Source organism: Pocillopora verrucosa, chromosome 11, assembly GCF_036669915.1.
Source record: "Pocillopora verrucosa isolate sample1 chromosome 11, ASM3666991v2, whole genome shotgun sequence".
Taxonomy (NCBI): domain Eukaryota; kingdom Metazoa; phylum Cnidaria; class Anthozoa; order Scleractinia; family Pocilloporidae; genus Pocillopora; species Pocillopora verrucosa.
The window spans coordinates 2,857,491-2,883,723 of NC_089322.1; the positions used below are offsets into that span (position 1 = coordinate 2,857,491).

A 26,233-nucleotide genomic window follows, 5' to 3' on the forward strand; every position below is an offset into this window, starting at 1 on the left:
TAAGTGTAGTTTAAGTAGATATGACTGTAACCCTAAGCCTGGATGCGTCGGGGTCTTTTCCTGAATAAGCCGGGTATAAAATTGGTATAACTTGAAAAACCACGGGTCTAACAACTCATGCTTGTACGCGATCTATAGATCTTGTCAGGCTTCAGTGGTAAGTCGTTAAGTTTCTTTATTTCGGTCACGTACGAAATTTCACATGAAATCTGAAATTTTTTCAGAGTCTTTTTAAAGACGGATATTTTTTTTCTTATAGCGGAGGGTCTCTATCAAACGATAGCCGAGGCGAGTTAGAGTCATCTTTGGGAGAAACGAACTGTTCTGTACTTTACCGCTGTTGTTTGAAAATGACCTCGGCTCGCGATGGTATAGATTCCGCTGATACATCGCAATTTAAACGCAGTTCTACCGCAAAACTTCCCTGTCATTTTAAGTACCCTGCCTTAATCTAAGCACAATTTATAGTTAAAATTAAAGATTTTGTGTAGCTAAAATTGTTTAGGATTTTAGACGTGGGTTTTGTCGTCTTGCAAGTCTTTAACCATTCGCTGCCCCCTTAATTTTAAATACATATCTGTCCAAAGTCTTATCAGATTTTTTCAACCATAATTTATCTTGCCGTGCCACCTTTCATTTCAAAGGAGGGAATTAATTTTTGAACAATATACCGGAAAAAAAAAATTGTGCAAAGAGTAACCGATAAAGTTATCTATACGTATAATGTTGCGTGATTTCGAACTTTTTGCATAGTTAGCTGCGCGTGAACCGCGCGTGGGAAGTACAAAAGGTATGGTTACCAAGCATTTATATTGATCGTTATTGGCGGGGAAAATGGAGGAATATGGATGAGGAAAGTGAAGGGTTATCGTTTCTTTTCTCCAAACTCTGCGAGAAATCCTTCAAAAATGAAGCTAACATAGGATGGGATATTTACAGGCGTCCACGTTACACGGATAAAAGGCAAAAGGCTTTAAAAGTTTGCCTCTACGAGACCCTTTTCGAAGAACTTCGAGCTCCTTGGATTATTGAGTTAGTTCGCACTGGCGATAAAGCTGAGAAGAAGGATGATTTACGATTCAATATTTATGATAAACTGTCGATCGCTGCATTCAAATTGAGGATAGCTAGGAGGTTTGATGATGCGGAGAAATTGGATCATTTCGTTTGTCAGTGGAGGAATTTGCAAGGTAGGTTTAAAATTTTAAGTCTAATATACGATATGTGTCCGTAGATATATTTCGATATCTACGGAGAAAATTGTGATCGAGGAAGCATAAGCTTATGTTTTGCCCGTATGATTATATTAGCTGCAGAGGAAACTACTCAGATATGAAGAGACTGCAAACATTTCCCATAACTGTTTTTAATGTACAACCATGCAATTGAATGGAATGCAACAAATTGCTTCGCTTTGCTATTCAGCTCCTTGATATTGGCATTAAATGCTATTTTATTAAGTGTGCACAGCAGGCCTTCATGGTTTCAGTGAAGCTGAACTGACAGGAAAATCCGAATGATTTTGAAGGTTCACCTGCAGTAAATTAGCAACCAACCCAGGGGGAATGTACATACATTTGGCATTATTATTATTGGTGCATGCCAAAGAAAATGCAATAAGTTCCAGCACTATGAGTCACATAACAAGTGGGTGCAAGTCCCTTATTTACTTCGTTAAAAAAGTACTGTGAGACATGTAAGCATCAAATTATTTTACATTTGGGTATTTTACAAAATTTTGAATATTCAAACATTAAAACAATGATCCCTATGCATTTAACATAGGGTTAGGTCTCAGAGGTCCATAGCTGCTTGTATGCATCCCCTTTTTCTGTGGCTTGACACAACTAAGAGTTTGTGCACTCTCTCAGGATGGATGCCATTCATTTCTGGTTATGCAGTCAATCAAGCCTCAACATTTTTCCCCCTCCCTGGCAGCCCACTGGGCATTTGAACTTTTGAAGATTGGTTTGTGCAAGTTCCTACCCCCAGGGCAAAAACTGTGTTCAAATGCCAACCCAAAGGCAAAATCAGCAATTATGACTTTGAATGCATTGACCCAGCCTTAAAACATAGACTTCACAGACCCCTTTCAAATTTCCTGTCAAATTCCTGTATTTCCTTAGTATTAGAGGTTCAAATTGAGCAGCACATTACCCCCCTCTCAGCATTTCACTAGGCTTCCATGATAGTGGACTGTTACCCATTTATATTTCAAGGTAGTGTAAAGCATTGTGAAGTGAAGTTAAAATGAAGTGTTCTTGGCTAAGAAGACAACACAATAACCTACTTTGTACTTGACCTACCCCATGATATGCCATCCAGTATGCTATCACTTAACATTTACTTTGCATTTCCCATCTTGTTAAATTCACTGTGCAAAGTTTTTTTTTTCAAACAGAGCTCTCAAGCAGTGCCATTAAATTTAACAGCACAAAAGAGACAAATGCAACAGAGAAGGAAGCTGTGTTGAGATTTCTTGTTGCATTGACGGGAACAGGGCATTATGGGTCAACATCAGTGCTGGGTTATCAGGATGACGTCTGGGCCAGAGGACTTAATCAGGTGAAGAGGCCATAAAATTGATTTGAAGATTAACCTTTTAACCCCCTAAGAGTGACAAACTTCTATTTTCTCCTTACAATGTCACCCCTAAATCAAACATTAAGATCTCAAGAATATAGGAAATGATCACCAACTAAGGAAGCTCCTGATTGTTAAACAAATTCTCTTTGTCAGCACCTTAGGAGATGTATAGATTAAAGTGTGAAGAATATGATATTTTAAGGGTGGAGGGGGAGGGGGGGGGCTCAGGAGGGGTAGGGGAGAGGGGAGGGGGAGGTAAGAAAGTCATAGTGGAAGAGCATCACAGTGCTGAGTCCTAAGGTCTGAGGTCTGATTACTATCAGGAACTCTGCATTTTTTCTCTTTGTGTTTGTGACAAGGCTAAAATACCTTTTTAATTTTGTTATCAAGCTTAAAATTTGCTACATTTCTCTTTCTTTCCATCGACTCACATAACACTTTTGACATTGCTGGTCTCAACAATGTGGGAAAGGCATGTAACATGTGAACCTGATTCATAGCCTAGTTCATCACGGAATCTCTGACTGGTTCATTGATTGAGCATTGGAGTGCTACATACAGATGTTTGAGATATGATTCCGCAGCATGTGAACTGAGAATTTTTTGTCTGTCTCATGCTCATAACAAGGTAACAAAAAACATAGGTATATGTTTAAATAATTATTAGTTTGTGCTTTTTAGATCCAAAAGACTTCTCTTCCAGAGGGACCTCTTCTTGTTACAGACAGTCAGCTTCTTAGACAACAAGGATTAGAATTTGATCACTACGTCCATTACTCAAGGTCTGTGGCAGTGCATTAAACTTGACTTTTTATGCAGTGACTGATAGAAAAATTAGTTTTGGTTCTGGTTGGCATAGCCTGTACATATTTTTGGACAATTTGAATGTCTAGAGATACTGTATATGGTGTAAAAGCCACTCTCCAAGCTCGGCCTCTTTTGCTCACCATTGTGAGAAGAAAAGGGTTTTGGTGTCTTCATCTTAACCGTTAAACTCTTAGAAGTGATAAACATGCAACTTCTCCCTATAATATCCATACATTGTCCTGCAAACAGGTACTGAGAAAACTCTAACTCATCAGGTAGAGGTTGTTATCTTGATCTCACACTAAATTCTCATAACTAATATACAAGGAAATGTGTAACAGTAATAAAGAGAACTTGGGAGTTAAAGGGTTAACAAGCTGCACAATTTAATGCATCAATTCCATATTGTCATGAATCCTTTCAATAATAGATCACAGATAATAGCTAAATGTGGTAAAGACAAAAAATGTGGCTCACGAGGTGGAGAGTGTGTCACTGATTTTCTGGCCATATTGTGACATCTTCAGTGATTGATTACTTTACAGACCCATAACAACATGGAATCTATTTGTTTCATATGATTAAAAAAAGCAAAATGTTTTTAATGGTGATATCATCTATAGATGCATCTTTCCTAAAAAAGATCATAAGTGAGAATCATTTAAAATGTGTGTAATTGAGCTGGTGATGTAGACAAAAGAAATTTAAAATGGTGATAGGACTGAGTAGAGTCCATTTTAGTCTGTAATCATACGAGTGATATACATTTAATTGGATGACTCGGTGTCTGATTTGTTAATCACAAATATGATTGCAGACAGAATTGGAAGACATAAAGTCCTGTTACCAATTGATCAAAACTATGACAATATTTGAGAAAGAAACTAAACATTAGTTATACATGTAGGTTTTCAGAAAGAAAAAGAAAACAACAGTTAACCCAGTGAAATGCAAGACAACAGTGTGCACACATGACACATTTTGTCCACTTGAGTTGAACTTGTGGCAACCGAGAACAAATCCAGTGAGTGGCAGGGCAGAGTACTTGAACCCAGGACCACCAAACTATGAGTCCAGCACCCTAAACCCTTAGCCATACTGCCTCCTTTTGAAGTGCAGTGTTGTCAGAGACTGCAAACACATTCAATCATTTTGGAAATTTATGAAAAGCAAAAATTATTTTTTAATTGATGTTTTCCTCTGCACCTCTGTTTTTCCAGCTTAAAGTCCCTAATATCTAAATAACAGTAGTTTTTATTTTATCTTTGATGTTAAACAGGGAGTTGTTTGAATGTCCTCCGGTCCTCTCAGTTCCAGGAAGTGATGGATCAACAGGCAAACGGCATACTGAACTGCAGGTGAGTATAGTTTATTGTTGAGTATAGTTTATTGTTTACAAAATCAATACAATCAATTTTGAAAAAGGGTGCCTACAGTGTAGAATTCAAACCACAGGTTGTTGAGGGAGTAGTTAAAAAGCTGTAACTGCAATTATTAATGGTATTTTTATTTATTTATATATTTACTATCTAGATCTTTGAGGAAATGCCAGGGACATTTCCTGGAAAAGCACTCTTCTTGCCTTGTCAGGTAAGATGCTTGTGGTTTTTAAACACAGTAATTACAGATTTTTTTTATACATAGAAAAAAAAAACAATTTTTAGCATAAGAATGAACTTTGTTACTGAATAACAAAACTTTAAGAGAGTTAACTGTCACCTTTCAGCTCATTTTCTTTTTTCTCAAATGTGCTGTTTCACTAAACCCTGTAAACTCTGATCTAGTGACTAACATACATTTAATTTTTCTTCACAATATTACCCCAAAATCAAACATTACTGTCACAAAAATACATGTATGATTTCAAACTTAGGAAGCTCCTGGTTGTCAAATTCTCCTTGTCAGTACCAAAGAGAATTTCTGAAGATTGGTATGGAGAATATACATACTGATGTTAGGGTGTAAGGGGTTGAAAGGAAAGTAAGTGCTTGCCTTATCCAAGGGTCCTTACTGTCCAGCCAGCACCCCCTCCTTCCTCCACTCCCCCTCTAGATAAAACTGCACCCATATTGATGGGAAAAATAGTGCATTTCATCTGAAGTTTTATGTAATTATTTAGGTTATGGTAGCTCATTACTTTTAATCTTCTTTTTTAATCATTTTTTCAGGATTCCAATGAAGACCTGTATGAAAAGAATGGACGCTCTTCATTATTTAGTGCACTTGTTCACAGCCACACTGATGACCTGCATGTGAAGCTGGATTTACCTGACATTCCTAGCAGTTCCAGGTAAACTGACAAATTATTGTGAACTCCCAAGAGCGCAGGATGAAGGTATGAAGGTATGGGGGAGGAAGGGGGAAGGGGGGGGGGGTTTGAGGATGGGGCATGGTGGGGTGAGGGTGGGGGGCATTCTTACTACTACCCTTTATCGGGTCCATTCTTAAATGATATCTATGACTGAGAGATTTTGAATTTGTTTTTGTACAGGACTCTTCATTCCTTAGCCCTGGAACAGAGAGAGGTTAGTTTATTGCTTAAAAAGTTGCAATATTACCAACCATGTAATTTCTGTAGAATTTTTAAGCGGATCCAAAACTTGCGCCCATTGTAATTCACTAGTTGTCAATATTCAACCAAATCAACCCTATTGCAGTCTGAAATTAACTTTGAGTATTGGTTACTAATTGCCAAGTGGAAAAATTTGGTGACAAGAGGGTTTGATGTATTAGCGAGTTTTGATTTGTATGATTTTTACTTCATAGCCAAATACAAAAATGATAGGTATAATGCGCTTTCTTTGACAAAAATTTATTCTGGGGGTCAAGTAGTCCTACCTCATTTTCCCTTTTAAACTTAACCTACTTACACTGGAGGATGAAAACCTCAGCAAGACAAACTTAGGTACATGTAGGATGAGAATCCTCCTTGAAACCAAGCCTGAATTTTTTCAATAATAAACTCTTTGAGCTTTGGGTGAGAGAATTGGAAAGAGACCAAGTAAGTCACCTGCAAAGGTGGCAAAGCCCAACATGCTTTTTGCCAACAATATATTTTCAATCGCATAGGCAATCAGGTAGTTGTAATTCTGGATCCTGACTATCTGTCACCTAAAAGGTGATGCATCCTTATAAAAAAATAAAAATTAAAAAAAATATAAATACCTCTTATAAACCAGATTCAAGGGCCATACTGTAAACTATAGACCAAGTTTTTCTGTTCTGATTTATGGCTCAAGGGTGAATCATGCAGGCCATAAATCATAACTGAAAAAAGCAAGTTTCTGTAACTAGGTAATTGGACTCTGGAAACAAGGTTAGTAGGATATTTATTATCTCTTTGGATTCAAATAGAAAGGGAAATACAGACCAAGAGATATAACAATGACAATTTTATTTCCTCTTTTTAGAGTGCAGATGATGAAGGGTTTGAGTCTTTAGAGACAAGCTCTGAATCTTCTCTCACCTCAGAGCAATCCACTCAAGAAAATACTGATGTCTGGTCTGCAGCTTTAACATTGCCACCGCAAAAGTTTTATACCTGGGAAATGGAAGGAAAGTAAGTTTTTCCTCAGTCTTCTCTCTATTATAACCTCTTATGCCTGACTGTCAAGTTCAATATTCATTCTGCAAATGCATGTGAACCATTTACACCATAAAATCAGTATGTATATTCTCCATACTGTTCTTAAACATTTTCTAAGATGCTGACATGGAGAATTTGTGGAACAATCAAGAGCTTCTGTAGTGGGTGATCGGTTTCTTTATTCTCCTGACCTTGGTTTTTTATTTAGGGGTGATATGGTAAGGAGAAATTAGATGCCAGTCACTCTGAGGGGTTCAAGGGTTAACCCTATAACTCCCAGAAGTGATAGACATGCACACTGTGACTCAAACTTACTCAAACTTAGGTATACAAGTTGTTTTCTTGATCTAACACCAAATTCGTGTAATTTATATGGAAATATGCAGCAGCTAGAGGAGAGAATTAACAGTCAGATCTTGGGAGAGAAAGGGTTGAATGCATATTAGTAGCAATCATTCTCAAAGTTCCTCTTTTCATAATGGTTTTGTTTTCCATTTGACTCTAAACCTGGCTAATTGTGGGAACACTTATCTGTATGCTGGGGTACAGAGCTGCTTGTATCTCTAGAGGTCAAGAGGTTAGAAATTCAAACAGTGGCAGAATTATTGCATTCCATTCTTGGGTGGGGTGCTCCTTGAGTGTGACTGGCTTCTAATTTCACCTAACAGTATCAACCTTGAATCAAATGTAAATGTCATGAGAATAATGGCAATGATCACCAATTTAAGAAGCTTATGATTGTCCAACAAATAGCCTTATCATTTCCACAGGAAAAGCAAATAGATGAAGAAGGAAAATACAAAAACTACTGTTAGGCTGTAAAAGCGTATCAGTTATCCTATCCACTCCTGAGAGTGACTAATAAGTAAATTCTCCTCACAGTAACAACTCATTGTTAGCCAAAAAGGTGATGAGAAGAAAGGAAATTATCATAAAGGGGATATCAATTGATTTAACCCTTTACACCCCAGCATCAGTATGCATATTCTCCATACTGTTCTCTATACATTTCCTAATGTGCTGGCAAGGAGAATTTGATTAACAATCATGATGTTAACCTTTCTTCTCATGACCTTAATGTCTGATTCATGGGTGATGGTGAAATGAGAAATTAGATGCTGGTCACTCTCAGGGATTAAATGGTTAATGAAAACTTCTCAGAGCTCCAGTTATAAGAAATGTAAAGAAGACAGAGATGAAAATTACTATTAAGATCTTGGGACTGAAAAGGCTAATTCTACAGAGATCTGGAAGAGATGCAAGTAGTGTTAGAATTTAATTTTTTTCTCATTTTTGTCTTTCAGACGGGAACTTTTAAATGAAAAACCTTACCTTACAGAAGCTGGTGCTTCTGTGTTTGATGCACTATATGATACAGTAATTCGTCAAGTCTCCTACATTGTGAAGTCTCCAACTTTAAGCCCCAACATGGTTCCCCTACAAGCCCTGATCAAGGATTCCATTAATGTACTTATTGGAGTTCCTTCTAGAACATTTCATCTTGATAAGGTACAATATTTGACTAGTGAAATAAAACTACTGTAATTAATTTTAGTGGTTGTGGTGTGGATGTCGTGGTTTATTACTCACAACCTGTATGTAAGTAAGTGAGGATTATTTTAGGAAAGATGATTCAGCTTTTTGTGTTCAGATATGTTGAAATTATAATAGTTAGAGTTATTTCTTTGATGTCTAAAAATTCCTTGAACACAAGGAAATCCAGGTCTCTCTCACTTTACCGGCCTTTGCAAAGCCGGATCGCCAGTAAATGACAAACTAGATTATATTTGGCGAAATTTTTCAAGATGCCTAAACTGAGATGCAACTATGTGAAACAAAGAATGCCTGTAAATGACAAACTGGATGATTTTTGGCTAAATTTTTCAAGATGCCTAAACTCAGATGCAACTATGTGAAACGCATAAGATGTTGTAAATTGTTTATTTCTTGTTTGACAGGCTATACAGTCCTTTATTGTCAGTGATCAGGTCCGTCTTTCTGGGACCTCACCTGAGATGCTGCGCAACATCTTAGCACGGCTGGCAGCGATAGGAACAGATTACATCCAGCTTAACAAGTTTGCAACACATCACCGTGGCCACTCAGCCGGTTTGGTTTTGCAGGCTTTCCTTGGAGCTCTTCAAAATTATTTACAATGCTACAGAGCAACAGTGTTATCTGTAGAAGGTTTGTATGGAATTGCTATGCCTTAAATTATCAATTACTAACTACAGTTGAACTTGTATTAAGCGGTCAACTATGGAGAATGACAGAGTGATTATTTATTACAGGTTGACCGCTAAATACGATCCAACAGATTAGGAGTATTATTTGTGTCATAATTGACGCTAAATGTACAGAATCTTGACCGAAAATACTACTTACTTTGATTTTGGGAGAGAAACATGGATTAAAAATTATGTGAAAGATTATTCTTTGTAGTGCTTGAGTGGTCCTGCTTTCAGTGACCGCTCAATACAGGTGGGGAACAATGAAACTTAGTAAAGGGTGACCATTACTGCATAATAGAGGTGACCACTTAATAGAGGTGAAAATTACAGTGTGTGAGTGGAAACAAATTCATGAATTTGACAACTAACGGCTTAATACTTAGTGACGGCTTAATACATTGCTACTTTATACAGGTCTGACTCTATTTATTAATATGGGTATGAAACAAAAAAATAAACTTACTGGGTATGGATGGTCATAGCTGGGTGCAAATGGACTGAGTAAGAAATATTTGTGGGTACATAATGACTGGTAAGCAAGAGAGGCTCTTGCCCCTTTTTTTCAACCTAACAAGGTGAAGAGATTGTTTTGTCTTTGTCATGGTGCGACAGTTTTACTTACTCAACAGCACAGATAACGTTTTGGAAAAATACCAAACAGTGAACCAAGAACACTTTCAAAATGAGATTATTAGTGAGCTGCTTCTGGAAGTAGACTTCCTACCTCTGAATGATTTAACGGTCAAGATGGCTTTTAGGAATTATGTTTTTAATTGATTTTACAGCTTCCTCCGTGCAAAGTCCCATGATGCTGTCATTTGCATTTGAAAATCTAGGAAGGCAGCTAAGGTAAATAAACTTAAGGTAGAAAAAGATAACAAAAATGAAATATTTAATTGCTGAAAATGGCTCAGATAGATCTTATGGAGAACTTTGGAACCAGGAAAATAAATTTCGTACAAAAGGTCGTGGTTATTCATCGTGGTGAATAACAATAAAAGCTGAGCTTTTCGTTTATTTCACGATGTAGTCACGTGTGATGTAGTCACAAGATGCGATCCACATCACGCGTGACTACATCGTGAGACAAACGAAAAACTTAGCTTTTATAGGAAAATAAATGCTTGGTCTATCAAGTTGACACCTCCAGTGAGCAAATATTAACTGCTTCTTTCATGGCTCTGTTTCATAGGTGTTTCCCATCTACTCTGATGGATACATTACCCCAGATTTGATAAACATCATGACAAAATTTCAATTAGAGAATTCTAAGTGATTGAGCAACAGTTGGTGTTTTTTGTTCTTTCATCCTTCTTATTAATTTTTGTGTTGAGCAACCTTGCTTTTACATAAGATGATTCTCATAAGAGAGTGCAGAAAATGTATTTATGGAGACTGCTCTTTTGAATTTATGAAAATAGGAATGCCTCATGCCCCCCCTAGTAGCTTGCTCTAATTCCTGTCTAGTCCTGAACAGTCTTGAACCTTTGTTGTCTGCTCTGATTCATTTTTAAAATCCTGTCCTATGGAGAGAATTTGTTTCTCTTGAATAGTATGCGTCCTGAGCGATGCGATAGTTAAAAATGCGGTTCTCTGTCTTTTGTTGCATGTTGCAGGTTTCTTGCCGATGTCTGCATGTGTTCGGAAGCTTTCAAGAAAGCTCCAGAAGATCCTAAACCAAAATTCCCCACGGTAAGTTAATCAATTTTGAAAACGTTTGCGCTTTAGCTAACACAGGAACTTTTAGGTAGACATAACTGAGTTGTAGCAGCAGGTAATTTCGTGTTAACAACTGGGTTGAAAATGTAAATTAGCCACCGTAAAGGGTAAAAAAGCTGACGTTTGCGATCGCTCTGACGAAGGGCTAACGCTCGAAACGTCAGCTTTTTTACCCTTTACGGTGGCTAATTTACATTTTCAACCCAGTTGTTAACACTAAATTACCTGCTATACTCTCCCACCGACGCAGCACCACAGTTTCTTTAGAAACTTACCCTTTTATTGAGTTGTAGCAGTTCCATTTGTAAAGAAAGATGTTTTTCGTCTAGTTACGAACGTGGGACAAAGGCAAAATTTTGAGTTATCATGAGGAATTTAACCTCAGACCTTCAGATTCCGCGCTCTGATGCTCGACCACTGAGCCACAGAGACTTTACGGCGAGCGAGGTCTATTACGAAGTTCATATATGACACACGTCCTGCATACTGCTAGGATCAGCGATGTTGGTAGCGTCATGTTTGTAAATAGAATAAGAAAGATAGTAAGTTCTGAGCTCGGTAAAGAAAAAAGAGAAATATGTTCTTCGTTTTGTCACGAGCGTGGGACAAAGAGTTGTTTTTTTTTTTACATTTTTTTTTAAAGGTATGGTGCCATTCTTGACGGCAGTTACCCTACCCATGTTTTGTTTCTGCTGCTTACTCCAGCCGTCTTTTTTCAATCTATTTAAAACTAAGTTAAAATGTAGTTACTTACAGCTGATTATATTTTGATCTAAATTTCACTTACGCTCATTTTTATATTGATCCGATCCTCAGGGTGTCAGACTCTTAACATACTTATACCAGCTTTGCTTAGAGCACTCTAGTTCTCAGTCCTACTCCATCCTGCTGTCTCTTCTCAAACACAGTGTGCAGCCATACATCATGTAAGTTGTTAAACCTTTCACAGCCAATAATTATTGGTATGCAGTTTCTCCTAACGTTTTTGATACATATTAAAACCAACAGGTTTGGAGAAGAGAGAAAGTTATCACCTTTGTTCTGAGATCGTGATCTAACATCATATTCTCTACATTATTTAGCAAAGAATTGTGGGATATGGGCCTAAGAGCGAAAGGGTTTCTTGGGCTCACTGTGCTGCAAGCTGGTTTTGTTGGAAAAAGGGTTCTTGGGGTTAATGTGTCACTCAGAAGTCCAGTGTTCGGGGACTGTTGTCTGTTTGGGGACTGTTGTCTTGTTTGTCTTGATGTGAGAGATAGTTTAGATGAAACAGGATTTCTAGGTCAATTTTTTGCTGATTTAGAAAAGCAAGAAAAAGCTCACGGAGGAACTGGATATCCACTCATTGTGTGGTTTCACGTAAAGCGCTTTTCGATTCAGTGTTGTCAACCGCAAACCGAAATAATCACAAAAAATGCCTTTAAAAGCCAAGAAGACTCTGAGTTAAAAACAACCAAACTGCTTAAAGCGCGGGGAATTGCGGGCGCCCAATTTGTTTTGGTTATAGTTTGAATCTGATTGGTTGAGAGAGTGGCGCGAGTTTTCTAGGCCAATCACAGAGCGAAATAAAGCAAAACCAATGCAATCCCATAGTACTTTCGACACTCTATTGAAAAATTTTCTAACACAAGGAAGGTTATGAAATTCATAGTTTTGACTACTGGAGATTTCAAATGAAGGAACAGTGCTCACTGGTAACCTTCAAAAGTGCGGGAAAAGAATCCTGAAAATTTCGCAGATGGGTGCGGGGCAAATTTTTCAGGTCTCTTTGACGAATTTCAGTTCTAAATGACCATCAAGTGATTATAAAGCTATTCTCCGATTCTGGAGACAAAGAAACAATAGATCAATTTGTGTTATGTTTTTAATTCTTGTATTCGTTTATCCTTTTAGATTCATTCAAACATGGGTTTTTAAGGGGATTTGCAATGATATGTTTGGCGAGTTCATGATTGAAATGGATGAACAATACTTAGCTTACAGAGGTGAGGGTATTCTGTTTAAGATAGATCTTCCTTCGTTCCTTTGTTCCTCCGTTCCTTAGCTCCTTCGTTCCTTCGTTCCCTCGTTCCCTCGTTCCTTCGTTCCCTCGTTCCCTCAATTCCTCGTTCCCTCAATTCCTCGTTTCCTCGTTTCCTCGTTCCCTCGTTCCCTCGTTCCCTCGTTCCCTCGTTCCCTCGTTCCCTCGTTCCCTCGTTCCCTCGTTCCCTCGTTCCCTCCTTCCTTCGTTCCCTCGTTCCCTCGTTCCCTCCTTCCCTCCTTCCCTCCTTCCCTCCTTCCCTCCTTCCCTCCTTCCCTCCTTCCCTCGTTCCTTCGCTCCCTCGTTTCTTCGTTCCCTCGTTCCTTCGTTCCTTCGTTCCTTCGTTCCCTCGTTCCTTCGTTCCTTCGTTCCTTCGTTTCTTCGTTCCCTCGTTCCTTCGTTCCCTCGTTTTTTCGTAACTTCGTACCTTCGTGCCTTTATTCATTTCATTTCATTCACTTCATTTCCTCAGATAAACACTTTTGGACTCAAGGATTTGTAATGGTCGGTCGTGACAAACTCGACTGCGTGCCTCTGTTTCTGGGTGAACTTGCAGATGACATTTTTGTTTGTGGAAAAACAATTAATTTGTTAAAACTTTGCTGCCCAGGGGTGAGTGCCGTCTTAAGTTCTCCATTTTACAAAGTATTCCTAAGATGCATATTCTCCAAACTGTCCTCGATACATTTCCTAAGATGCTGAGGTGGAGAATTTGTGTAACAATCGAGAGATTCTTAAGTTGGTGATCATTGCCTTTATTCTCGTGACCTTTGTGTGATATTGAGGCGTTATATTGTAAGGAGAATTTAAATGCACGTCGCTAGTGGGGTCCAATGGGTTAAACGTCGGACAAGTACACGGTTGAGATTTTTTATAAGATGTTTTTTTTCATGTCATTAATGGTATGTCGTTTTTTTCCTTTTTTTTTTTTTTTTTCAGCACTATTTATGTGATCCAGGAATTCCCCTTCCTAAAATGGAGGTGACATTTTCAATGCAACGACTCGGTAGAATAGAGGCGGAATGCCAACACTACATGAGTGAGATACAAAGAATGCATCGGCAACGTCAAGAGCAACGAGAAAATGAGGTAAACGGTAGAAATAGTCATCGGTTTTTTTTTTTTTTTTTTTTTCGCGCCTGGATTTGGTGAAAGTGCGCGTCAAGGACACACTGATTGGCTAAAGAAAAAAAAATATGTAAAACGGCACAAAGAACACGTCTTCTTGTTCACACATGGTTTGGATGTCAGTCTATTTCACTACTGATTTAATTCAAACCGGAGTAGATCTGCGAAGAACTATTTTCAGAATGAAAGTATCTTTTTTTTTTTTTTTAAGTTCTTTGGCGCCTTCTTTAAAACCTCAAAACGTGGAAGTATTGGAATCCCTTACCACAACACTGTGCATCGCAATAGGTCATGGAACGAAATATTAGATGGTTTTCCCCCAATTTCAAACAATACTAAGCGTGGATCCTTCTACTTTTTTCTGGGATTATTAACCATAGGTTGAAGGAGTCGTAGGAACTCCCAGAGTAAAATTTTGAGGGAGAACCTTAATTCTCCCTGCCCCGTCCCTCTCCCCCACCCCCCTCAAAAAAAAGTGTAGAAGTATTTTGTAATCGATGAAGTCCTTTGTAATAGTCTTATTTCGAAATTATTGTCTCATTTTATCAGAGGAAAGTCATTGAGGACGAAAGAGAACGTGAAATTGTTGAAGAACGTGAAAGGGCTGCAAAAGCCTTAGCGGAGATAACAGGTTGGTTTTTATAAAGCTAGATTTGTTCTGTACTGCGACACGAGCGTTTCTAAGCCCGTGAGAAAGTCTGAGTCCTTGGGTAAAGAGGGCTGGCGAAAATTCGGCGAGGTGTCTGGCATTAATCTTTATTAGTGCCAGACCTTCGGTAAACCTCTCTTCGACTCGTCTCTAATCTTCCCGCGGGTGGAGAAATGCGCATGCAGCAGCGCTTATAAGGGCATCCTCCAGGCGGCCTCCCTTGAGAGGAGCTGATGGCTATCAACGCTTTTTTCTCAATAGAGCTTATTCAAAAGGCTAAAGAAGCAGTCGAGGAGAAGAAGCGAGAAGACTTAAAGATGTTAAAAGAACAAATGGAAGAGGCGTTTAAGGTTTGTTGACTCCGATCAAATTTAAAGTTCTCTTAAAGACATCGAGTCAATCTTGGTTGTAATGATAATTATAAGAAGTCCTTTACTGAACACGTCTAGTGTAGGAGAACAAATAGCCTGGGAAGAGTTTCTAGAGCTTTTAGCAAATTTTGGAAATCTTCCGCGAAAATACAGACTTCTCCCTGATCTGATTGGTGTGGCGCCATGAAAGGCATAACTAAGGAGGGGGGGGGGGGTGATCCCTTTAGTTGTTAAGGTGCAGATCCCCTTCATCTCTTCAATTCCTTTTCGTGCCAGACCCCTCGCAGACCTCGCACGCTCACATCGCTTGCCTGCTCGAATCTCGCGGGCCAGAGTTTCGTGCCTATTGGCTCATCTGCCGTCGATTACTCATGCTACTTTTTATGCTAAATCTGCACCCTCATTAAGTTAAGGTTACTAAACCAAACGGAGCACAGGCAGTAACTTTCCAAAATTTTGTTGCCTCTAACAGCATAAGGCCTTGGCGAGAGAAGAGGAGAGGGAGGAGGACATTAAACGTTTAAAAGCAGCGAAAGACAAGGAGGTCACTACTGCAACAGTTGAAGAAGAGATGAAGAACAAAGCAAGGTATTGAGGGTTCCATATCTTTTCTGTTTTCCAAAGTGTCCTCGCGGAGTAGTGTTTCTGTCGTGTCGATTTGGAGCTAAGTGGTCGTCACTGTGAGCTCTTGTAGTGCGTGGAGTGTGCTACAGCCAGTTGGATTACAGACGCTTGTTCTTAGCTTATTAGAAAACATAGTTTTGGTTTGAGTCACGTGATTGTCCCGCGCGTGGCACCATTCGTACTCTGTTTCTCGCCCTTGGTATGATCGTGGCGGTTGATAAGATTTCCGTGTTTGCAACTAGTTCCTTTGGTGTCAAGATGCAAATTGCACGAAGTCGGTTTCCTTAAGAGCTCACTAGAGTGGAGGTGAATTCTCTGAGTTCCTAAAAAATTCGAATTTTTAAATTTCTTACACAGGGAAGAGCTCATCAAGTACTATGAGGAACTCAGCCGTGAGGTGGAGTACAGAGAGTTTCGTGCCCAATGGCACATCCGCCGTCGGTTACTCGACCCTGCTAGAGCCCAGTTCTTTGTGCAGGAGCAGGCTCGGTTAGACAGCTTACAGGAGCAGATGACACAAGCGTCTGGTACCCAGACTTCTGGTGAAATAACGGATGAAAGTGACGAACGGCGTGAGAAACGACTCGAAGAAAAGTCTGTTTCCAAGGAAGAAAGAGCTTCCACTCCAATTTCGGCTCCGAGTCCAAGCCTTGTGTCACTTATAGCCAGTGGCGTAAAAACAGATGCCTTGGTTAGAGCAGGGCACACGAGCTTAGGCGAAAGCACGCAGTTCGATAGGGAGGCTGGATCGCACTCGGAGGAATCTGCTTCGGAAAACAGAGTCAGAAGGACTTGGGAGAGCCCTGCTGAGAGTGTTGCCGAGCTTGGGAAGATGACTGAAGCAGGTTCGGGCAGAAAGACTTGGGAAGCCCCACCCGATGGTGAGGTGAAGATAGCATCTTCTCTTCCTAAGAGCCATCCTTCCGATTCCTCCATACAGTTTGCCATGTATAGCGACAAACGTAAGACCAGCGAAGAAAGCGAGACGCCAGATTATGGTTTACACGATCGCAGTTTAAAAACCTGCACTCCTCACGTTGGTGATTCATCTTTGCAAAACGTTTTGTATCCCACTACACCCTCAAACTCGACATTAGGCCTGGATGCTGAGTCTGTGACCATGGTAACCCGGCCTTCAGATGTGAACGTTTGTGGCCTTGTTTCGAGTCATCCCTCGGATTCTTCAGCCCAAGACATTTTATACGGAAACAGCGCAATGGGAGCGGCGTCTGAAGTTCGAACGCCGTCCGCACAAGGACATCCATCCGATTCCACTGCCCAGTACCTTCTAAACACTAGCGGTACCCAGGAAGGAACCATTTCTGAAGCTCGTTCTTCGGAACATGGACACCCCAGTGACTCATCTGTAAGCGGGTTGTTGTACCCCGATACTCTGGACACACCCAATCCACAGACTCTTTCTTACTCCCAACATGGGCACCCCTCAGATTCCCAGATGACTTTTTCACACGGCGACAGTGTAGCCCAAGTTATCCAGCGCAGTTCCAGGCAAAATTGGCAACACCCTTCCGACGCCTCTATTCAGAAGCTTTTAGGAGACATCGATGTTTTGGGTGACAGCCAAAATACGACCCGTGGTACCCCTCCCTCGAGCGTGGTTCAAGATATTCTCTATCCTAAACCTGATGGACAATCCACACCTGCTCAGGATATCTTGTACCCAAGAGAGGGAGAGTCAGAACAATCAAATAGACCGGTGCACACTCGTGGAGCCCCTCCCCAAAGTGTTATTCAGGACATATTGTATCCAAGTGGGGAGGGGGCAGTAGGAGAGGGGACAAGGTTGTCAACACGTGGCCAGGAGCCTGCTGGGAAGATAAAGAATATTTTGTATTACGTTAAAGAGAAAGAAGGTGAGTCAGAAACGATCTTGTGACCAATTTTTCGTTTCGTCTTTGAGGAATATCTCAGCTTTGTAAGGGAAAATGTGAGATGTATTTCTATCAAAGCTGTTAAAGTGGAATTTTCTCACCTTTCTCGTTGGCATTTTCTTATTTCTTAGCGAACGATCCCGAATTGTGTCATTTACATGTGTGTAGGTACACTGGTGAAAATATGAAATCTGGTCTAAACAATGTTTCCCCTTATATGACTACCCTCTTGCATGAATACTTTCTTACAACCAGCTTGTTATTCCCACAATCTTTATCAATTATCGCGAGCTTTAGTCAAAGTCCTTCTGCGCCACTGATTATTTTTTAGGTTTAATTAAGAATTTGACCATTTCATGGTATAATTTGGTACTGCTTACCGTTTCTGTCGCTTTGTGTGTGTTCTCTAATGGTTTCATTTTAGTCAACCAGAAACATTCCGTACTTGTTTCGTGAACTTTGGAAGGTTTTGAAGGCAAATGTTGAAATCGTCGTTGCCAGCGCGCGAAATTCGCATATAACTAAGTGTGGGAGATGTGAAGGGAAAAAAATTTTTGCCTTTTTTCTGAGCCTACATCAACTTTGTTTTGGTAGGGGAAACCTTACAGCCACAATCAAGGCAGTTTGAGTTTGAGGATGTTTGGCTAGCTTCTCAGGTGGAGCCTCTTCAGGACAACTTTGATGTGTTGGGTAGGTCCAGTGACGAGATTTCAGAAGGGAAAGTTTCAAAAGAAACTGTGGTGCCGTGTCGTTGGGGGGAGGGAAGGGGAGGGGGTTAACAAAATATTTGGTTATTGTGTTAATTGGCCACCGTAAGAGAGGTTCTAAAGCCGACGTTTCGAGCGTTAGCCCTTTGTCAGAGCGAAAGGACGATGGACGCTCGAAAAGTCAGCTTAAGAAGAAACTCTTTACGGTGGCCAATTTACATTATCAACAGAGTTGATAAAACAAAATTGTGTTGTTATACTCCCCCACCGACGCAGCACCACAGTTTCTTTAGAAACTTACCCCTTTATTCGTGTCTAGGAAAGTTGCTTCTCGTGAGTTCATTTCTGTTTTAATTTGAAATCTTTAATTTTTAGATCAAAAACCGTTATCAAATCTCCTGCGAGGCGCCATGGGCACATTTCCAGTATCGCAAGGTACAGTATTAAGCATCAAACTGGATTGTTCAGATTTTGTCTTCGTCGTATTTAGAAAGATCTGGATTATGAGATTAAGACATTTCAAAGCAAGAGATGCCTCTTCTTGGCTTGAGAGATCGTTTTGATACCTGCACTCCCAGGCACATTCGTTGGGAAATCCTTTGCCTATTCTCCCCCTTTCAATGTTGTTCTGCAAGTTGGCACAGAAACATTGGCAATTGATGACATTGGAAGGGAGAGAGGGGTGAAAAAATACCATGGGAGTAGTTCTGGATAAGTGTCCCAACTAATTATGTCTAGGATTGTGGCTATTCCCAATCTGAACAAAGAAACAAACAAATCTTTTTTTATTGCTCACTTAAGAGATATTGCAGTGAAATGAGAAAATCATTCACACGCAATTTTTAACCAAGGTGTCTTATACAAGCTGCAAACAACAACACAAGGTAGTAAGTCATGGTGTCTTAAAAGCGTATAACTTTTTTGTTAAAGTAAAAGCTAAAAACAAAATTGATAAATCAACAGGATATCAGTACATGAACAGGCCTCGTGTTCTAAAAGTGTTGTGTTTTCCTTTTCCCTACTTTTGTTTCCTTTTGCAGATTTCAATGAACGTTCTTTAGCTTATTTTGCGAGACAGCACTTGTTTCTTATCTTTTTCTTTGAACTTTTGCGCGGGAAATTGAGGCCGGCCAGAATTTATCTCCTCGCGCATGTCCTACGTTTGACCGCTGTGTTGAAGTAACAATACACCTAGTTGCTTGTTGCTTCGGAAACCGCGATAGGTTCCGGCACTATTTGACCATTACGCTGGTGAGACGTGAACCTCGTTCCTCCTTGTTAATGGTGTCTCGAATTTTGTAGTGACTCAGAAATCTAAACCTGAAAGTATGAAAGGTCAGGGAATATTTTTGTTCTGTTTGCAGGCTCAGATGCTGATGAGAATGACACGGATGCAGCGCGTCTGATGTCACTTCCGGTTTTACTTCAGCGATCTGTCATGGCGCCTCTTTTAACCCAGTAAGTTGTTCGTTAGTTTCTATTTGTTACTTTCAAGACCCTGTTTCCATGGAAAAGATCTTCATTGGGATTGATACTTTGTCATTCTCTGAAAAGAAATTTAAAATCCCAGTGTATTTAATGAGCTGAAGTACGCGCGCATTTCGATTGTATTTCATGATCTGTTGGAGGACCGACGCATAGATGGCGACTCAATTCACATTTACACCATTTTGCTTCTTTATGATATATAACGCATAGATTCTGTTTTGCCTTAGGTCTGTTTAGTAATATGTCACAGAAGACAACAAAACCTGGCCAGAACTTCAGTGAGACATTCGGCTGCGCCTTGTGTGCCATTTTTTTGATCTTAACACACTTTGACGCTCGACAACGTGGAATCTATCAGTTAGATTTGTCATCGTATCTCATTTCCCCTGCTTTGTGTATAACAACGTATTTTCCTCTCTTACTTTCTAGGATATCCCTGGTAAATTCTGCTATCGTGGCGTATTTTATCAAAGACTTGCACATCAACAGACACTTTGATCTGTTCAAGAAGCTGCTGTTCATGGAGGACGGTGAATTTTCTCTCTCACTTTCCAACCAGCTGTTTGAAAAGGTATTTTTTTTGCTCCCTTTTTTTCTATTCGGGGAAGAAATAAGCCTGGTCTCATAATCTTCCCTCTTCAAATACTTCATGACTGGCGTTTTAGCTGGTCATGCCATCCTCATCTCTAAGGCCGTGACAACCTCAGAGCTGCAATTTATTATGCAATGTTTTTTTGTTTTTGTTTTTGTTTTTGTTTTTTTTAACAGCTTGCCTCAGGGGTGTCCCCACGGGAGATGTGTTCTGCCACAGTGATGAACTCCATTGTGGGAAAGGCTCTTCAAGTCTCCATTTACTCTGATACCACGGAGCATGCGCAGAACCTCGCCTTTGCCCTTAAAAACATGCCTGAGATATTTAAACCTAACGGTTTGTCTCTTCCGTTCCATTGTAATATTTTCAATTCCGAACCATTCCTGTTCTTTTAGAGTTAAGTTGCACCTCGTTAGTTTTTGTCCAGCCTTGCAAACTGTCACTTTAGGCAGGGTTTTCAATTAAAGCAAGATACTGTCGGTCTGCCGCCGCCTGTAAGATCGCTGACCACTTTCTGTTTAACCTGCGTGCAGGCTCTAGTATTTGGGTCTCGCTTTACGGCCCCTTTCCGGGCACAGCCGCATATTACATCATCGGCAGCCACTTATGGAAAAAGTTTTTGAAACCCCTGCTATAAATTTCTGTAGGATATAAAGCCAATCTCCTGTGCACGAATGATGACTAAAATCGTCATACTGTTGTCTATCGTATGATTACAGAATACATATAAGTACTTTAATGGTTCAAGTTTCATATGAGTGGCCAAGGAAGACTGGGACTCTAGCACTTTCGCTGTGATTGGTCCAAAAAATTCGTGCCACATTCTCGACCAATCAGATGCATAGCCAAAATAAATCGGAAATTATCCCTGGCGTTTTCCCGCGCTTCCGGCGGCTCGCGTATTTTTACTTTAATTTTTATTGACGCCCTGTGACACTTTCCTTTGCCCTGGTAGGCTGCAGTATTACTTTGGATTTGGTTCCAGGCTCTCGACCGAAATGTGCTCAATTTTTACAACCTCATTTTTTTATGATCTTATGTAAAATTGTTTTATCTTGTCTGTTTTATTTAGAAATGGGGACCCTGGATTTTCTAGAGTTACGGTACAGAGTGAGTAGTTCTAGATAAAAATCACCTTGCTGTTGTTAATCTTTTTCGAGTAGTCCACCACATTTTCTTTCTTCAACTGCTTTCATTTCATCTCATCTCATCTCGTCAGGTCGATTGGCCCCTCAATATAGTCATTACGGAAAAGTCTGTCGTGAAATACAACAAGGTGAGAAATCATGTTTGAATTTATTTAAAAGAAATAAATTCTCTTATTATATGGCAAGGCAGTCCAGATGCAAATCCGACTGATCTGACAGAACAAACCCTTTCCACGGAAACGATCATAATCCGTGTATTTTTGGAAGCGAAAGCCGGCAAATTCAAAATGAAGAAGTTTGGTCCGAGTGTCATATGATAAACTACTTGCTAAACTCGCTTGCTTACTTAACTCGGGTAGCAAGAATTTATATAGCTGTTTTAACGGTCGGAAACGCCGTTGAAAAAAGATTGCTTCCGCGGTGCAGCGCTCCACACAGGAGTATAAATGAGTACGGGCAATAGAACTGTGTTCTAATAGAGCTCGAGTGCCACAGACTCACTTTGCGTTTGATAACTGAGCAGTTTAGTTCTCAGAAAAGAGCCTTTTCAGTACCTTAGAAAATGTACAGAGAATATTAGAGAGAATATGCATGCTGATGTTTAAGAGGAAAGTGTTAACTGAACCAGAAAAAGAAGCTTCCTTCTGAGACACTTCCTGACCAGTAACAGGAATAATTTAAGACTAAAAGAACATGGAGTTGTTTTGAACTGAGATGTGGGCTGTTAGAGTGTCAAACGAAACCTTGAACTAGAAGGAAATGTGAATAGAGAGCCATAGGAATAATGTTTTGTGTAATAGTATAGTTTGATCGTCCGGGTGAGTGTAGTCCCGAGAAGGACTGTTGTCGGTAGTGGTGACTAACTTTTCGACAACCTGAGCGAAAGTCATCATCAGAGTCAAGTGAAAGGTTGTTGTCAGTCGAATGTACTTAGTCTGGTTGGTATAAACTGATTGGTCAGTTTTGCCGTGATGTTATTGACTGTGAGACTCAAGTGGCATAGGTCAGTCGTGATTGGTCGGTTTGGATCCGTTAGTGAAGTTAGGTCGTTCTGTTCGGTTCGTTTGTGATGTTAATGTCGTGAATGAGTTATTTGTATGGTGCCGGTAGTGGTTGACACCTGCAGAGGGGAGTCTGTTCCAAGTTAGTAGTTAGGAATAATGTTTTTTTTCCTTCAGGTATTCTCTTTTATGTTGCGGTTAAAACGTCTTTCGTGGGTTCTGCGTGATATTTGGTTTCATTTGAAGCACGTTGGTAAGATTAAAAAATACAACTTTTCGTTTTTAAGGGGTAGACAACAAGCATCAGCTTTTGTTTTTCAAAGAGACCCTCGGGCAAATGAAACACTTGTGAAGCAATTTTTCAAAATCAAACTGCTAGTTTTTTGGGGGAGTTTCCACTAAAACCAAGCCCGAGCAGGCCCTCATTATTAGTAGTTCAAGTCGCGCGCTTCTCCGCCAGCGGGAAGATTTGAGGTGTGAGAGGTTTGCGGGAGTCTGGCACTAATAAACGGTGCTAGACCCCTCGCCGGCTCGTGTCTCGTAAGGCCTCAAACTTAACCGCAGGTGATATATCTCTAACTCTTACAAATGATTAGAATGTATCTTCTCCATACCATGGAAATTCTATACCAAGCAAACAGGTTATGAGAAAAACCCCCCCTTAAAACTTAATAAATGTTACTTTGATGTAACAACAAATTCTTTGCACTAATTTAAAACAAATGTAAATTATATGTAAGGGAAAATTTGTTTTCAGATTATGATACTTTAAAGGGTTAGTGGGCATTGTTAAATTTTCTTGCTGACGACGAATGTTCTTGTGTTACAGCCTACTCACGCAATGTAGCCGGTTCGCCCCAACTTCGTCAGCTGCAGCTCTTCAGGTAATTTATAAGAACATCTCTTAGCCTTCTGTTGCATATTTCTATGACGAAGTTTACCACTGAAAACGTTGTCGAAAACAACAGATCTTTTTTTCGTGCGCTCTTCAGAGTGAATGTATTTTATACCGTTTTGTAGTGTTCGTGATGGAAGCGGAATATATATTTCGTTTGAGTGGTGATGTCCTCTTGTCTCTCTTGTTTGGCCCGTTGCTGCGCGCACAATCTAGCTGTGCGTGTCACAAAAGTCGCTCTGCTATCTATGATGGTCCTTTGCAGGCTCGCTCACTGCTGTTAAGTTTACTTGCACACTATAACAGGACTGTCTAGGAACCTCGTGAAAGGGTAATAAAGTGAAGTCTGCTCACTAGTCAAGTTACCCATCCTGCCCTACCTTACCTTGGTTCAAATAGCATGAAGCGACAAGAAGTACCGCTATTTCTCATAGACGGAATTGGTCTATCGTTAATTACATTCTCTCTTCCTCTCTTTCTTGCCCGCCTTTTACTTTCCGGCGGGCAAGGAAACGCCCGCGCCGAAGCGATTAGCTTGCTCACAAGCCAATGACTTTCTCCATGTTGGTTTTAGGCATCCAGAGGTCGGCTGATTTGGTAAATTGAAGTGTCTCGCATTTTTTTTACGATGCTGTGATCACGTCTTTGTTGTTTCCTTTTTTCAGGCACGAAATGCAACACTTTGTGCATAATCTTGAAGGATACCTGTCAAATCAAATTCTAAACGTTACCTGGTCAGAGTTTCAGGAAGGACTTCTAAATGTAGGTGGCCTGGGGACGATTTAGCTGCATTGCACTTAATAAAATAAGCTGAATTATATGGGCATTGTGATTGGTAAAACGTTCGCCTTTTCACGGCCATTCATTATATTTTTTCAGGAAAGAGATTGCATAGTTTAGAATGTGTACCAAACGTTAGTTTGGTAAACGTTTGAAAGAGCAAAAAGCGGTCTTCTTTTGCCAAAAGGAAAATTCAGCTTTGTCGGTGCACACATGCCTAACCAACCATACAATTAGAAGGAATAAGTCTAAAATTAGCACCACTAATCGACGTTACCACCAGCGCCTTTGTTGGGAAGCCTGGCATATCAACTCCGCCCACGCTCCTTCAAATCGTGACGATGGCGACTTACTACCTGACCCTATTTACACCTCGTCAGAAAAAAAGAACAGCTAATTAGTGAGCATATAAAAGGACCTCTTGTTGCAACGATTAGATCACCCCTGATGAGGGCACCAGACAAAAGTGTCGAAACGTTGGGTCTATGAATTGTAACTTCTCGGTTACATTAATTAAATCGTGAAATCAGAGTAGCATTAGGTATGTCTGATTTTCCGCCTGGTTGCTTTGTGGACTTCAATATAACTAATTCTTGATTTTCTTTATCCAGGTAAGAAGCTTGGACGACTTGCACAACCAACACACTGACTACCTCCGAAAAGCCATTTTCCGTTCCCTGCTCAGTCGAAAGGCAGCGCCTGTGATGACCATCATTAATGACCTGGGCACGCTTATACTCAAACTGCGCACGCAGCTTTTGGCGTCCCCATGGCAACAAGACCCTGGTACAGGGCACGTGACTCATCCTGCTTATGACATCATGTGTAATACTCATAAAGTATTCAAAGAATACTCTACCTTTCTCTTCACAGGTGAGATGTTTCGGAAAATGATTTTTTTTGTTAGTGTTTCTTCGTATACAGTATTTTGGAACTGGAGAATGTGGTGGGTGTAACAGGGGTCGGTTGAATATCTTTAATTGCGGAGCTAGAAAAACAATTTTTTTTTCCGCGCCCTAGTCATATACGTTTCTCCGCGCTTCAGGCAATTGCCTTGTTTTTCAGCTCAATTCTCATTGGCTCGTTGTTATAGTTTCCATGTCTCTGATTGGACGTTGTGATGGTTTCTGTGTTAGTTTCATAACACGTAAGAGAAAAGCACTCTGATGATTTTTTTTTTCTTTTGGCCATCTGCGAATCAGCGGTGGGTTCTTACTGCTGCACAAAAAGGGTGCAATCGGCGTGCTGTGCTCTCTGAATAAAGGTGTTCTCCTTATTTTAAGCAGAACAGGAAAAATAAATTTTCAAACTGATAGAGCAATCCTTTACCTGTTGAATCTTCAAGAATTCCAAGCGATTTTACGCACCAATAAGAGATACTACGGGCGGAAAGTTTTACCGGTTATCGCCTTAAAGGAGAACACCATTATTCAGAAAAACCGCTTGATTTAAATCAACGCTAATATTTTTCTAATTTTTTTCTAATTTTTTTTCAGTGGTCAGTAAACTTGTTCGCAGAGGTTATCAATCGCACTTGGCCGATTTTCTACTAAGAATCAACTTTAACAACTTCTACAATGTGGAATGAATTCGTTACCACTTGACCTCGACGTCACAAACGAATATAATTTTATGACTTGTGTTATTTACTGTGTAGTTCTTTGAGAGACGTCAAAACCACATAAAGCAGGACTGTATTTGCAGGGCTATTATCTCAACTTCGCAAAGATATAGTAGACAGACGACTCTCGGATTACTAACAACTAGCGACTTTGAAAGAGAAAAATACATTTTTTAGGTAAAGATATGAAGCGAGAGATGATCATGCGCACCTTTGATTTTTGTCTTAAGTTTTGTCATCTAACGCATTTTTTCGCCTCACCCCTCCCCCCAACCTCTCTACTCACCGAACCGAACCGACAGGAGTTCATTTCAGTCTTTCCACCTGTTTGAAACTAGGTGTTTCTAAAAGTCGTCTCGATGGATTAGATAGACATGATCTACACAGC

General features: G+C 40.0%; 1 protein-coding gene across 1 annotated transcript; it reads left to right on the forward strand.

The window, feature by feature from the left end:
- Positions 1-834: 834 nt before the first annotated feature.
- On the forward strand, positions 835-26,031 carry LOC131800066 (gamma-tubulin complex component 6). The gene is made up of 32 exons (XM_059117746.2): positions 835-1,190; positions 2,402-2,565; positions 3,268-3,368; positions 4,673-4,751; positions 4,927-4,983; positions 5,562-5,683; positions 5,885-5,918; positions 6,804-6,952; positions 8,284-8,488; positions 8,938-9,166; positions 9,996-10,059; positions 10,827-10,902; positions 11,746-11,855; positions 12,823-12,914; positions 13,422-13,561; positions 13,889-14,038; positions 14,627-14,708; positions 14,988-15,076; positions 15,570-15,685; positions 16,079-17,595; positions 18,208-18,303; positions 18,696-18,755; positions 19,685-19,778; positions 20,238-20,379; positions 20,577-20,736; positions 21,473-21,510; positions 21,620-21,676; positions 22,727-22,802; positions 23,379-23,433; positions 24,110-24,206; positions 24,836-25,097; positions 25,721-26,031. Exons 1-32 carry the CDS (start codon positions 845-847, stop codon positions 25,810-25,812), a joined length of 5,151 nt encoding a protein of 1,716 aa, XP_058973729.2. The 5' UTR covers positions 835-844; the 3' UTR covers positions 25,813-26,031.
- The last annotated feature ends 202 nt before the right edge of the window (positions 26,032-26,233 follow it).

Coding starts and splice junctions, on each gene's coding strand:
- LOC131800066 (XM_059117746.2), top strand. CDS start 845: ATGGATGAGGAAAGTGAAGGGTTATCGTTTCTTTTCTCCAAACTCTGC. Junction 6,953..8,283: donor ACCTGGGAAATGGAAGGAAA/GTAAGTTTTTCC, acceptor TTTGTCTTTCAG/ACGGGAACTTTTAAATGAAA. Junction 18,756..19,684: donor CACATTTCCAGTATCGCAAG/GTACAGTATTAA, acceptor TTCTGTTTGCAG/GCTCAGATGCTGATGAGAAT.